We start from the raw sequence: 13092 nt of genomic DNA, 5'->3' as shown, positions 1-13092 counted from the left end.
GTCTTGCAGTGTGTTTTGGCTCTTTTGAAAGGGCTCTGGATGCATTTATAAGCATTTATAAGCTAAGGAGAATAGGACAAGAAAATCCTGCTGATTGTTACCTAGTTTGGTAATGAGACATTCAGAAATTATATTGAAATAAGCTTTGAGAACAAACCACAGCCAAAATCTAAAACCTGAGCTACAAATATTTTCTATTATTATAGTGTTATAGTTTTGGGTTTTTTTATGTATTTTTGTTTTTTAAGTATTTTAAATGTTAGTTGCCCAGAATCATGAATTTGAGATGGGCAGCCATTCAAAATGAATGAATGAGTATGGTGATAATAATACACACCGTAGGACAGTTGTATTAGTTTGTGGTGGCAAAAACCCATTAAGGTTTTGGTAGCATCTTTCCCAATTTTATTAGAAGTCATAAGCTTTTGTGAACTGCAATTCACTGGTTTCATGGAATGCCTAGACTGATGGAGGATTTAAACTGGAGTGAAGTGTAAAGGGAGGGGGGGAGGGGAAGACAAGTAGGTTAGTAGGTAGGGGTTACAAGTAAGATGGATTACAAGTACCTTCTCAATAAAAAAATGTAATGTGTTAAAGCATCATTGTGCTTGTTGAGACCTTTGAGATCGAATGAAACATTTTGAAGTATTTTAGTTCAGCAACCTCCCAATCAGTGATGGTATTAAAGTCTCATTTTTTCCAAAATGATTACTTTAAGGTCTGAAACAGTATCCTGGGAGAAATGCTATATTACTCTGTCTTTGTTTTGAGACCTTTTGGCAAATTGGTATTAATCTTTTGCACAAAGTTTGCACCGTTTGTTTTACCTAAAATATAGAGGCACATTGTTGGCATGTATCAATTATAGGGAGACAATGAAAAAGCCCCTTTAATCTTGTGCAAACTAGATGGAAACAGCATATAAGTTGAATGGAGCAATTTGTCTATGTCAGTGGTTCTCAATCTTTTTAATGCCGCGACCCCCAACCGGTCATAAGTCGAGGACTACTCAACTGGTCGTAAGTCGAGGACTACTCAACTGGTGCAGCACTGTTTGCAGAATGGGACTTTTGGCGGGCTCAGCAGGGCAGAGACAGCCTGGACACTTCCTATTGGCTTTTGAAAGCCAATAGAATTAGACTCTATTCAAGAGAGTCTATTCTATTGGCTTTCAAAAGCCAATAGAATAAAAGGGAATAGCACAGCTAAGGAAAAGGAGAAAAAAAATGGCGGACTGCGTTGTTTGGCGACCTCCGTGAAATGGTCTTTCGACCCCATATGGGGTCCCGACCCACAGGTTGAGAACCACTGGTCTATGTAATCACTAGGAGTCAACCCAGTTTGAAGGACTCTAAGTAAGTACAAGTTTTAAGTATTAGATTAAATTTATCACAAAGAAAATATAGCTAATCTTCAATTTTGAAAACATGAGATTGGTGGAAAGAAAAACAGGGCTGAGCAAGTCTATGAAGGTTGGCAAAGCAGGAAGGTTGGCAAAGGAAGATAAATGAAGAACCAAGAAAACCCAGTAGACTGTTTTACGTATGTAAAAATAAGACAGAATATAAGTATTCAGTATCTGAAATGTTTCCATTGATACTCAAAAAGAATTATGACAGGGGTGTCAAGCTGCCGGCCCACAGGCCAGTTACGCCCTGCCGAAACCACACCCACCCTATTGCCAGCAATGGAAAAAAAGTCGCGATACGTCACGACATGTCACATAACATTGAGAGTTTGACACCCCTGAATTATGGCATAAACCTTAATATACCTATTTTAATCAACCATGAAACTTGTATTTTTATATCTGAAATGCATCTTCGAAAAAAGTACAAATTATGATCTTTAATGTTGATTCACAATGGTTGCAGTGGATAATAAAACTGAATAGAAATGAACATAAGTATAAGGCTAGAATAAATGAGTCTTTAAAATGTTCCAAAATATCTCTTTTGTTTTATTAAAATATATAAGAGCTTTTAGGTAATGACTCTTAGCCCTATAAGTCAAGAGATATGCTACACTGCCACCTTTTCCTCCACAATTCTGGGGCGGGGATGAGAAAGAGGAAAATGAAGAACAAAATGTGGAAACACAAGAAGATTCTAAGTTAAAATAATCCAGTTTGTACTTCCAGTAGATTTCTATAGGGTGGATGCAACACAAATACCATATCTGTTTAAAGATCTTAAAAACTTTATTCCCCCCCCCCTCGTAGCTTTTGTTTTAAAATTACTTTTTAAAGACACTAGAAGTCCTTTGCAAAGCTTCCAAATGAACCACAAACTACTTAGATTCTACCTAAATTCCAGTGCTGATAGAAATGCTATTTTTCTGACATCATTTCAATCCATCTCTAGATGCTAGTATAATTGCTGAGTCTTTTGAAGTAAAGGTGACACCACCTCCCAGACCTTCTTATAAGAGGATGGACCTTGAAAGGTTGGACACGTTTTTCATGTATTTTAAGTTGATTCCAAATAAGAGATTGACTTATTATAGATGTGAACTTTTATTCCCATTTATATAGTTCTGCAGTAACGGCATTTTGTACTTTCAATGTTTCCAAATCTTTCAATGTTTCACGTTATCTTGATTAGTATAAATAAGACTGTGACTGTTTCTCTGGTTTTCTCTGATTTGATTGGCAAAAAGTAAATGTTTTTGAGAGAGGCAGTTTGAATGAATACTTGAAACTAGATTAGATCATTCCCTGTAGGTATATCCTGCAATGATGCTTTTTAGGAATATCTTTCTATTATGCATCTGCTTGAACATTTATAAGTAATCAAACATTACATGGATTCAGTGCTCTCTTGCCAGAAACAAATGAACTTAGGATGTTAAACTGCTAAATATATGGCAGGGGAAAGCACAGCAATCATATATTTTAAATAGTCAAATTCAAAATATATGAGATCTTAGCTGTGGGATGTAAATTTATCGGCACACATATGGTAAAGCCAAGAACATGAATTAGAAATCTCCAGTTCAAAATTTCATATCATAACATTTAGCATTCTTAAGGCACTTTTTTGTATTCCAAATGCTTCATACATTCTCTTGCTACAAACATGTCTGGAAGGTAAGCATGTTAATTTTGGGGTATAGAAGCATGTAAATTTTGGGGTATAGAAGCATGCATACATAACTGGGAGATTGTGGTTAATTCATAGCATATTTGTCAGATTCAAATTAACTAGTCACTAACTGCATCCTTCCAACTTCTTTCTGCTATGGGAATAATACTGATCTTATTCAGCTGTTGTTGTTAAAGTTGCTGAAGCAAATCTATGAAATGCTTTCAATATCTTTAAAAATATAAGGACACTGTCTAGGTAAGAACTTATAGAAATGCCATTTTTAGCAACTAGTCAGTAGTGTTTACCCATTTCTGTAATTACTATTTATATCTTCAATGGTTCATAATTAAAAGAATCATCTTTAAGAGGAGAACACATCCTGAATAACTAGCACACTTCTATATGGTACTGTTTCCCTTCCCAAATTATTTCAAAGCATTTGCAAACTAGTCATACAGATGCCCTTCACTTCTGACAACTCTGATGAAAACAAGAAACAGCATCAACCAGTCAGTTCCTTCTCTAGCCAATCAATAGAAGAATGCAAAAATTGCTCATCAGATTGAGTTGTTCCACTGAAAATCAGTCAGCTTATTGCTTAGACTGCGCAAAAAGTAGTAGACTACACACACTATTCATTCTTCCCCAGCCTAATGAAAAATAATGAAAGGCATTCATACCGATAGGTGGATACACGTGAACTTAATGGAAACATTTGATCGTATCATTTTTTTCTCTTGCTATCATTACTTTTCACAGACTTTATAGGCACTGTTTTGAATAATTCATTATGAGATGAGAGTGGGAATGTAGGAAAGTAACCATGCAGTGTCTTATTAATATATATCTTAATACATTAATTATATCCCCTATTAAATCAGAATGTGCTTGGGTTCTTTGCATAAAAGTCTATTTTAAGTGGATACGGGTTACTCTGTTCACCCAAAAAGCAGCGCAATGGCTTGGTGGTTGAGACGCTAGGCTTTTTGCCTGGCAGGCTGACAGCCTGGGTTCAGAACTTGAGTTGCATGACAGGTGTGAGCACCCGTCTTCCCCTGACTCCTGTCCAGTTTGAAAGCATGCAAATTCAAGTTGATAGAGAAGTATTGCTTTGGTAGGGAGGAAACAGCTTTCCCTGATATCATGCTGGCCGTATGACGATAGACATGTCTTTTGACAGCATGGCCTTAAAATGGAGATAAGCACGGCCCCCTATTATTGGCAATGCCTAGTGGAGTAAAATCTGCAGACTCTTCCTTTCCTTACTCAACAATAAGCTAAAATATTACCTTCTTCATTTGTTGAGTTTTTTTTCTCCTCATGCTTCTTTAAATATTTTCCTCATGTTTCAGAACCTGCAAACAGCTCCCATAGAGCCAAGCCATATTTCCAGTTCATAGTATGTACAAATAGATCACTGTATGTTTCAACATCAGATTATACAATGTGGGAAAATGAGGTAGCAATATTATGTATGTCTTTTTGATATTATGTGAAACAGCTACAAGCACTGTAAGCTTGAATCCAAATTCAAAATTTAAAAAGGAGCATAGTTAAACAACACAGGAGTCCTGGACATTCTTAGCAGTTAATTTAACTTATGTTACAAGCATTTTCATGCATTGGGAGCAATGGATTTCATAAAGCAATCTCTAACGACTGCTTAAGCTAGAAGGGGATTGAATAATTACCATAAGGCCATTTATCCAGTTAGATAAAGATCCACTGCCAAGTTAGTCTTACTAAAATGAAAACTTAAGTATTTTACATGTATGAAGCACTATTTTTAAAGGTTTCAACATGAAATAACCTGCACAACTATGTAGAAGTATGTACTGAAATCCCATATATCTTTTCTCAGAAGTATAACCTACTATGCTCAATGAGATATCATTTGTACAAATACTTTTTTGGAATTTTGTGTCAGCATCCTACCTATCAGCTCTTATGTCTAAGCTCAAATTGTAGTCAGTTTGGCCTAAGGCTATATATACTGATATGAACAAAGTCCACACAAACAAGAGAAAATGTTGTTTAACAGCATGTCACATTGACAGTCTCTTGTGGATTTATATATGCAAACAGATCTATGTAAAACTCTGAAACTTATGGCATTTCATAGTATTTGCATATAGGAAAACATGTTTATACCTGAAAGTCTAAATTAATGCTAAAGACAAAATTAATCATTTTTATATTTGTACTTCCAAAAGTATATCTTAAATTGGCTTTTGTGTTTCAGTATGCTTCTATTTCAGTTTAAATACATTATTTTTCTTTTTAAAAAAGATTCATATTCAGAGTAAAACAAACTGAAGAACCCAAGGACCAGAAATCAATTTTGCCCGAAAAAGATTTTACCATTACTCAAAAAAAGTGCATAATACATTGTGACTAAGAGATATTGTTCAGTATTTTTGTGAAATTTGTTAACAGAAAAATTAAATCTAGATCCTCAGGGAAGCTAAGGATAGAATAGGTAAAAGAAGAGCTACATTGTAATTATTTCTTAAATATTTATTTCTATCTTTAATGTTGTCAGTCCCTATTTGTTTTTAAACATCTGAAATCTGAACTTCTAGCAAAAATATACATTTCAGTTTGAGAATTGCTACATTGTTCTGACATTACACTCTCAGCAAAAAAAGAAAGTGCAGGCTCTTCTAGTGCTGCAAATATTTTTCCAACATCTGAGGAACAGCAAGATGTGGGCAAACCGGCCTTCAGTAATAGTGGCTAAAATGAAGGTCTAAGGCAGATACTGAAATATAAAACTCACAAGCCATTTTTTTAAGTGATTTCCTCACTGGTGGCTCCTAAAGCACGAATTCTCATAACAAAACACATTTCATATCATTCCTGCAAGGTAGAGGTAGAACTTCCCACTTATTTCATTCTGGAAATAGAGATACAGCAAAAGCACATGCTGTACATCTGTGCTGATTTGGAAGAAGGGACAAACACCTTGCTTCCTCTAAGTTAGCAAGAAAAACAACATTCTGACTAGTTATACATGGTAGCTATCATGTCAAAGTGATTAATGGAACTAGCCTATGCATGACGATCACAAAAGATTATTGAACTATTATGGGTTCAACTACCATAGAAAAACAGCACAGGATTTGCAATTAATAGTATTGGCAGTCTGAAATTGGAACACATGGAAAAAATGTTTGGAGCAGAAAAGGTAACTGAGGAATATTATGGCTGCAAAACAATCTTCAAATAATTTATTTCTGCATAGATGTGTATACGGTCCCTTAAGTATTTTAAAGCATTATCACCAGTAAAAGATGTTTTACCTGTCTCCTACAAGTCTAGTTGTCTGGATTTTTAAGGTGGCTGGCAAAGAAAGGATCAATATTTTTTTAAAAAATTGATTTCTAGCAAGGAAGATACTACCAATGAAGGAGAATACTTTCTGCAATCACAGACATAAAGAAGCAGAGAAAATTATTGATCCATTTTTCAATGGCTTCATCAACCTACTCATAAATCCTAACTGGATGCATCTATTAGGCAAGTTGTTAAACATAAGCCTAATGCCAAAAAATATGCTTTGGCTGCAAGAGTATCTACAGCTTGCAAAATTCATTCTGGATTTTGTTTAAAGGTTGGTAGTAAATTACCTAGATTATAATAAAATTTAAGCAACTTGGCTGCCCAGTTCAAATTTCCATTCAGTTATTTCTGTTTGCAGATCACTTTTTTAAAAAAAATAAGCATTTATTTCTTAAAAAAAGATAACCAAGCTTTCGGTCTAGCAAATTATATGAGTCACAATGGAATGGCTAAGACTGCAAAATATAAAACTAATGAAGCAAAATATAAAGTTACCCTATCTCAGTACTGTTTACAGTGATTACTGATAGTATTCCAGGATTTCAGATGTCTCTCCAAGTCCTACCTGTAAACAGAATCTGGGATTCCTTCACTTAAAGTACATGCTTATTTGCAAATTAGTCCTCATCTTTAAATGGTAACCTTACGTTGTTCTAGCCTAAAAATGGTATTTTGCTAAAGCAAGAATACAGGTGGCCTAAGGTGTATCTTTTCTTTCTGCTATTTATGTCTCAGAAAGATAGAACAATTGTTTAGTATTTTCCTTCTTGGATAACTAAGAACATAAAAGAAAGCATAGAAAGCTAATTTGTACAAGGTCGAACTGTTTTTTGACTAATGTATACACACACACACACACACACCCAGTGGCAGTGGCATAGGAGGAAACTTTCTTATCACTCGCCTCATTCTTTTAACTGGTTCTGTGAATTGGAGGCTTCCTCCATGTAAAGCTCTTGCTAAACACTGCTTTATTTCCCCTCCCCCACCAAAATGGTGGTACTTTTTAAAAAGTCAGTTTGAAAATATTGTTAGTTATTAGTGTCATGAATTAAGACTTAAAGTTCTTTGTCAATTTCTATACCTAAATCTAGAAATGAAAAACTGAAATATTATGTAGAACAAGCAGAAAATCTACATGATTTGAGCTGAAATGTCAGGACAACCAGCCAATTTAAGTAATTTTTGCATCATCTAAAATTCTGTTGCTGTATACATGTGTAGATATACTACTTTTGGTATTCCCGGTTCTTTTTTTAGTAATTTTTCTTCTCTGAAAATTAAGAATCTACTTAACAATGTAGCAAGAAAAACATTACCACAATTACATGACAATGCTCTTAATGCCACATTCAACCACCATGTTGATCTATTTTGCACTCAGGACACATTGGAAGTTACCACAGGAAGAAGTCTAACAAACTCCACATTACATCAACATGGTAGAGGCATAATTATTCCATGTTACTGGCACATCAATATGACAATAAAGTCCTTACACTCGGGAATCTTCTGTAGTAAAGAAGACCTATGCTGAAAATTTATATTAACAAAAATTGTCTGACACACCTATGGAATAAAGCAGGAACAATCATGAAAGAAAAAGGAGCCAAAATTGTAACCCAATTCAAATGCTTGGGAAATATTAAATTGTGAATTTTTGATAAGACCATTGAATTGTTAAATGTTTTCTGAACATGTACAACTTACCATAAAACAATTAAGTTGTCCCTGACTTACAATCATTCCTTTAGTGACCAATTTAAATTAAAATGGCACTGAAGAAATAACTTATGACCAGGCCTGAAAGGTAGGATGGTGTTTGTGCTTGTGGGAAAGACAAAAGTGCAATTATTAAGAATCCTCCTCCTGGAAAGGACATGATAAGAAACTGCATCACAGATCACAAAATAAAATACTATTGACTCTATTTACCATCCGTAAATCACCCTGATTTCACAGGAATCTGTCTGCTGCCTTTTAAAATCTTTCTTACATTGTATTCTCCCCTCCCCAAAAGTAAAATATTCAGGTGATCAGGATGATTCTTTTTTTCTCAAACTTTAGATAACATTAAAGCTACTTTAGCTGAAATGAAGGATGCAAATGTGTTTTGGCCGCTATCATCCAGCTCATTACTGGTCGAGTATCTGAACAGAGAGGGAGAGGGAAGCTCACTTTTCTACGTAAATAAGCAAGCACTATACTAATTCATGAAGAGCTTCAACAACCTGAAGTATAGAATGAGCAGAGGCATGTAAAAACCCATGTGGAGGGACAAGCCTTTCAGCCATGTCTGTTTTTGTGCACTGAGGCTGAAAACCAAAGGCCTTTCCAGTTAAAAGAATTGCTGCAAGGAGTGTTCATGTTCTTCATGCTACCCTTGGATATTTCTTTGGGAAATTTATATAGTTAGTCCTCAACCTATAACACAATTGAGCCCACAATTTCTGTTGTTAAGTGAGACATCTGTTAAATGAGTTTTATCCCATTTTATGACCTTGCCACAGTCGTTAAGTGAATCACTGCAGTTGATAAGTTAGTAACCCGGTTGTTAAGTGAATTGGGCTTCCTGATTGACTTTGCTTGTCAGGTGGTCATAAAAGGTGATCACATGACCCTGGGACACAGCAGTGCTCATCAGTATGAACCAAAAGCACCCAAATTTTGATCACATGATCACGGGGATGCTGGATAGGTTGTAACTGTGAAAAAGGGCCATAAGTCACTTTTTTCAGTTCCATTGTAACTTTGAACGTTCACTAAATGAACTATTGTAAGTTGAGGACTACCTGTATTCATATAATTTCCTTATAATATCTTATAATTTACACTTAGGGCCAGCCAAAATTGTTGAAATATAAAAATAATATGTAAAGATTGTGATGAAGTGCTATTTTTGTACCTGTCAATTAAAGGTACTACTTGCTATAATAATTTGGGCACAATTAATGTTATCTAATATAACAATTCAAGTACATTTATAGGGTGTGTGTAAATACCTCAGCAGCTCTGGAATAGGGCTAAGAGCTGAACTGTAGCAACAAATTAAGTTTCATTTAGTGTATGTTAATGGAAGCCCTCTGGTCTATACCAAGTGGTAAATTTTTTACTGTAAGCCACCATATACAGCATAGACCAATCATCTAGTAAAGTAATTCTAGTAAAGAAATGGAAGACGCAGAGATTTCTTTGCTAATATACAAGCATTTGCTGGATTCCATGGCTTTCACCTATTTGATAAATATAAGTTCCTCAGTACATGTCCTTGTAGATTTCCTGTAAGAGAGGATGCAGAGAAGTCTCTGTCTCTGTCTTTTTGATCTTCTGCACCAACTGTGCATTCTCAGTCACTAACTGTCTCAAGTCAGCCATTTTTTGCAGCAACTTAGGAAAGAGGTATTGAATGTCTGGGTGATTAGCTTGTAAATGGAACTCAAGAGCTTGGAGAATATTGTCTTGTATCGCCTCCACTTGTTTAACATTCATTAGGCCAGGGCGGTCTACAAGAAAAGAAATACACCAAGTTATTTATAAAAATTTGACTTTGTAATTTAGTTTTTTCAAAATTTCTACATTTTTATCTCAGGAATATTTACAAAATAAATGTTAGGCTAGCTTGTTCCACAGTATCATGCTTAGGGAGGGTTTTTTTTAAATAGAGGAACATTAACTGATATTAAACTTCCTCTCCTAAACTTTAACATATCTATAACCTCAGGGCCAAATCATAATGCTGCTGAATATAAAAGATGGCAGAAAAATTAGGAAAGCCAGCAAGATTTGAGAACAAAACCAATTTCAAGCAAAGTAACAAAACACAAAAGCATGACTTTGTACTCCACCCTTTATTTCTTCAGGGAGGAATAAATATTTTGAATTTTTTAAAAAAACCATCTTAAGCTTGCCTTCTTGTATGGAAGTTTCTCTTTTAAGATTATTTCTATCAATATTACAAACAAGTTGCTTGACAGTAAAAATTCTTTTTCTATAAACAAGAGCACCCAAGACTACAATTTCCTTTAAAGATCAGCAATCTGACACCTTTCAAATTTTTAGACTTCAGTTCTCATTATTTCTTACTACTGGCTTAGCTGATTGAAGATGATGGGAACAGAGTTTTCCCCCCTCTAAAAGATAATTTTCCTCTATAGTTATAGCTATACTCATTCTTACAAGTAACAAACTTTTCCAAATTATACCAATTCATTATGTATAAGAACACCAGTGAAATTATGGGCTTTTTTTCTAATTTTATTAATTCACAAAATAGTGACAGAGAAGCTTAAGGAGTCTTAGTTTAGTTATTGCAGTCTGGTTATAGCACAACTAAGATTCTGCAACAGAATAACAGCCAAAATTTACAAGAATTATATGACTGGACTACACTATATTAATTTCACTCAGTAGCAATGTATGCCTTCTCGCTTTTTAACTGAGCCTTAACTTTTAAAATATAACATTAACATACTGTCAAAATGTGTGGTGATTAAAGTACTTATTAGGAGTAGGAAGTCCTAGATTCATCCTCAGTGATAAAAATTCAGTTGGCTATTTGGGCCATCTCAGCCAATTTTGCTAGGATGTTATTTTATGGAAAAACTTATGGAGAAAATGCTATATATGATGCTTTGAAACTCTGGAGGAAGCACAGGATCTAACAAATAAATGTAGTAGTAAATATATGCTGGTCTATGACTGTAATAAAGGTTTGATTAGTATTGAATGAAATTGTTTGATAATATTTTTACTCATCTTATTATACAGTTAATTTTAATATCACTGATATTAAATTGATTTTATATCCACACATATTTTACTCTCATTATTAATAGCAGGAAAGTTTTGAAAAGTATCTAATAGATTTTTGACATTAATTAAAATTATGCACTGTGAAACTGTTACCCAATATTGTGACATAAACTGACAGGGGAATGATTTATCAAGTGCTCTGAATCTGATCTCTTGCTAAAAATGAATTACTTCTCCCCCTTGCTCAATGTTTTTCTAATCTCTCACCTCCACACAAGATGATGGCAGCTACAAACAGGGACAAGTCACTGTCATCTAGCTCCAGGGCATTGAACTTCACAGCAAATTCAAATTTGGGCTCCATGATTTCATTGAAAGGCTTGCGCAAGCTGCGCAAGAACTCACGTGTCACAAAAGCATTGCCATTGGCCACCAGGAGTCCATCCTTATTCATGATAGAGGCAAGCATAGCAAAGATGGCCTCATGCACCCCATATTTCAAGAGAGTTACTTGATCATTAAGGTAAAGGCTGATGAAGCTAGGAATGCTCTTGGCAAATTCAGTGAGCTCCCGCACGGTCTCGACTGATGTACACTGGCAGCGGTAAAAAACATGAACACCAATCTCCTTGTATGGCGGCATCCCATTTATCAGTTGTTTCCACACCAGACCCTTTTCAGCTTGCCACAGGGTATCCATGTCATGAATCACAAAAGGCTATGAAGAACAACATATAAAATTAGGATTTGGTAATGAGAAACCTTGCCATAGAGGCAGAGTGTGACAATGCTTATTATTTACACTACTGATCACTAAAGCCTCCCCTTTTTGTGTTAATCAACAGAATATAATGTACAGAGAACCAGATTCTTCAGTTAAGTGTAGCTTAGTCAAACCAGGTTAAAATACATCATTATTTTTATTGTATATGAAAATATGGAATTATATAAATATAATAATACTAAAATTCAATTTATGTCTTTATAAAAGCTCAAAAAAGACAACAGTAAAATCAGTCTATCCTGTGCAGTCATTCCAGGTGGGAATACTTAGGATTTTCCATAAGCAGGAGGTAAGAAGAGTGGGGCCCCAGAAGTGCCTTTATGGGATGTTCTGCCCTGTGGAAAAACCTCCCATGAGAGGTCTGATCAGCATGTATCTTGGGATTTTTCATAGGACTCTGAAGTTTTTTTGTGGAGCTTTTGAAACCTAAATATGATTTCTATTAAGTTGGGTTATAGTTGTTGGCCATTTCTATTGATAAAGTTTTAATTGCAGGTTTAATATATAGGTTTTACTGGAATGTAAATTGCTGGCAGTTCATTTAATTATCTATAAATACAGCACATCAATCTCACCTATTTTTTTTTAAATAATACTCATAGTTTAAAAATATCATTTTTTAAAAAATATGGATATATACTATTTTTTTGGGAAGAATATCTTTCTTGCTTAATACACTATGTAAACTTCTGGAATTGAGGTACTCACAGGGGTGCTACTGGCTTTTCCAGTTAAGATGCCTCGTGCTTTCTTTTTGGTCATGTTGAAATTTTTCAGGTAGGCATTGTAGATGTGCTTGGAAAAGACTTTCAGATCAGCCACCTGCTGGTTCTGGCAGCTGATTTCAGTAGCTGTCAGTCCTGCCACTAACTTCCTTTTTTCAGCTTCTGGCATGCGGCCAAAACGAATGGCTAAAGAAACAAAACGAAGCAGGAGACTTAAAAACCTTGAGCTAAAAAGGATAAGGACAGTTATTTTTATTAACTTGCCACCATATCTTTTAAAACTTTTTGTTTTTCTTATAGAAAAATATAAATCTGTTTTTGTTCAGTTTATATTCCACCTTTTCTTCAAAGAGTTCAGAAAAAAATATATACAATGTTCCTCATTTTATCACCATAACAGCTG

General features: G+C 34.8%; 1 protein-coding gene across 5 annotated transcripts in view; it reads right to left on the bottom strand.

Annotated features, from left to right (window-relative positions):
* Positions 1-5104: 5104 nt before the first annotated feature.
* The window catches only part of PPARD (peroxisome proliferator activated receptor delta), a 53175-nt gene continuing 45187 nt past the window's right edge, over positions 5105-13092 (bottom strand). For 4 of the 5 annotated variants that reach the window (XM_039339619.1, XM_039339612.1, XM_039339637.1 and 1 more), the window contains 3 exons: positions 12673-12875; positions 11448-11898; positions 5105-9931 (listed from right to left, as the gene is read on the bottom strand). In XM_039339619.1, the coding sequence (XP_039195553.1) occupies positions 9684-9931; positions 11448-11898; positions 12673-12875 (902 nt within the window). In that variant the 3' untranslated portion in view covers positions 5105-9683. The remainder of the gene's footprint in view (positions 9932-11447; positions 11899-12672; positions 12876-13092) is intronic. The other variant, XM_039339646.1, reaches the window with a different exon arrangement.

Source organism: Crotalus tigris, unplaced genomic scaffold, assembly GCF_016545835.1.
Source record: "Crotalus tigris isolate CLP2741 ecotype Arizona unplaced genomic scaffold, ASM1654583v1 scf7180000017550.10884619, whole genome shotgun sequence".
Classification (NCBI taxonomy): domain Eukaryota; kingdom Metazoa; phylum Chordata; class Lepidosauria; order Squamata; family Viperidae; genus Crotalus; species Crotalus tigris.
The sequence above is the reverse complement of the archived record's forward strand: the minus strand, read 5'-3'. Positions and strand labels throughout refer to the sequence as shown.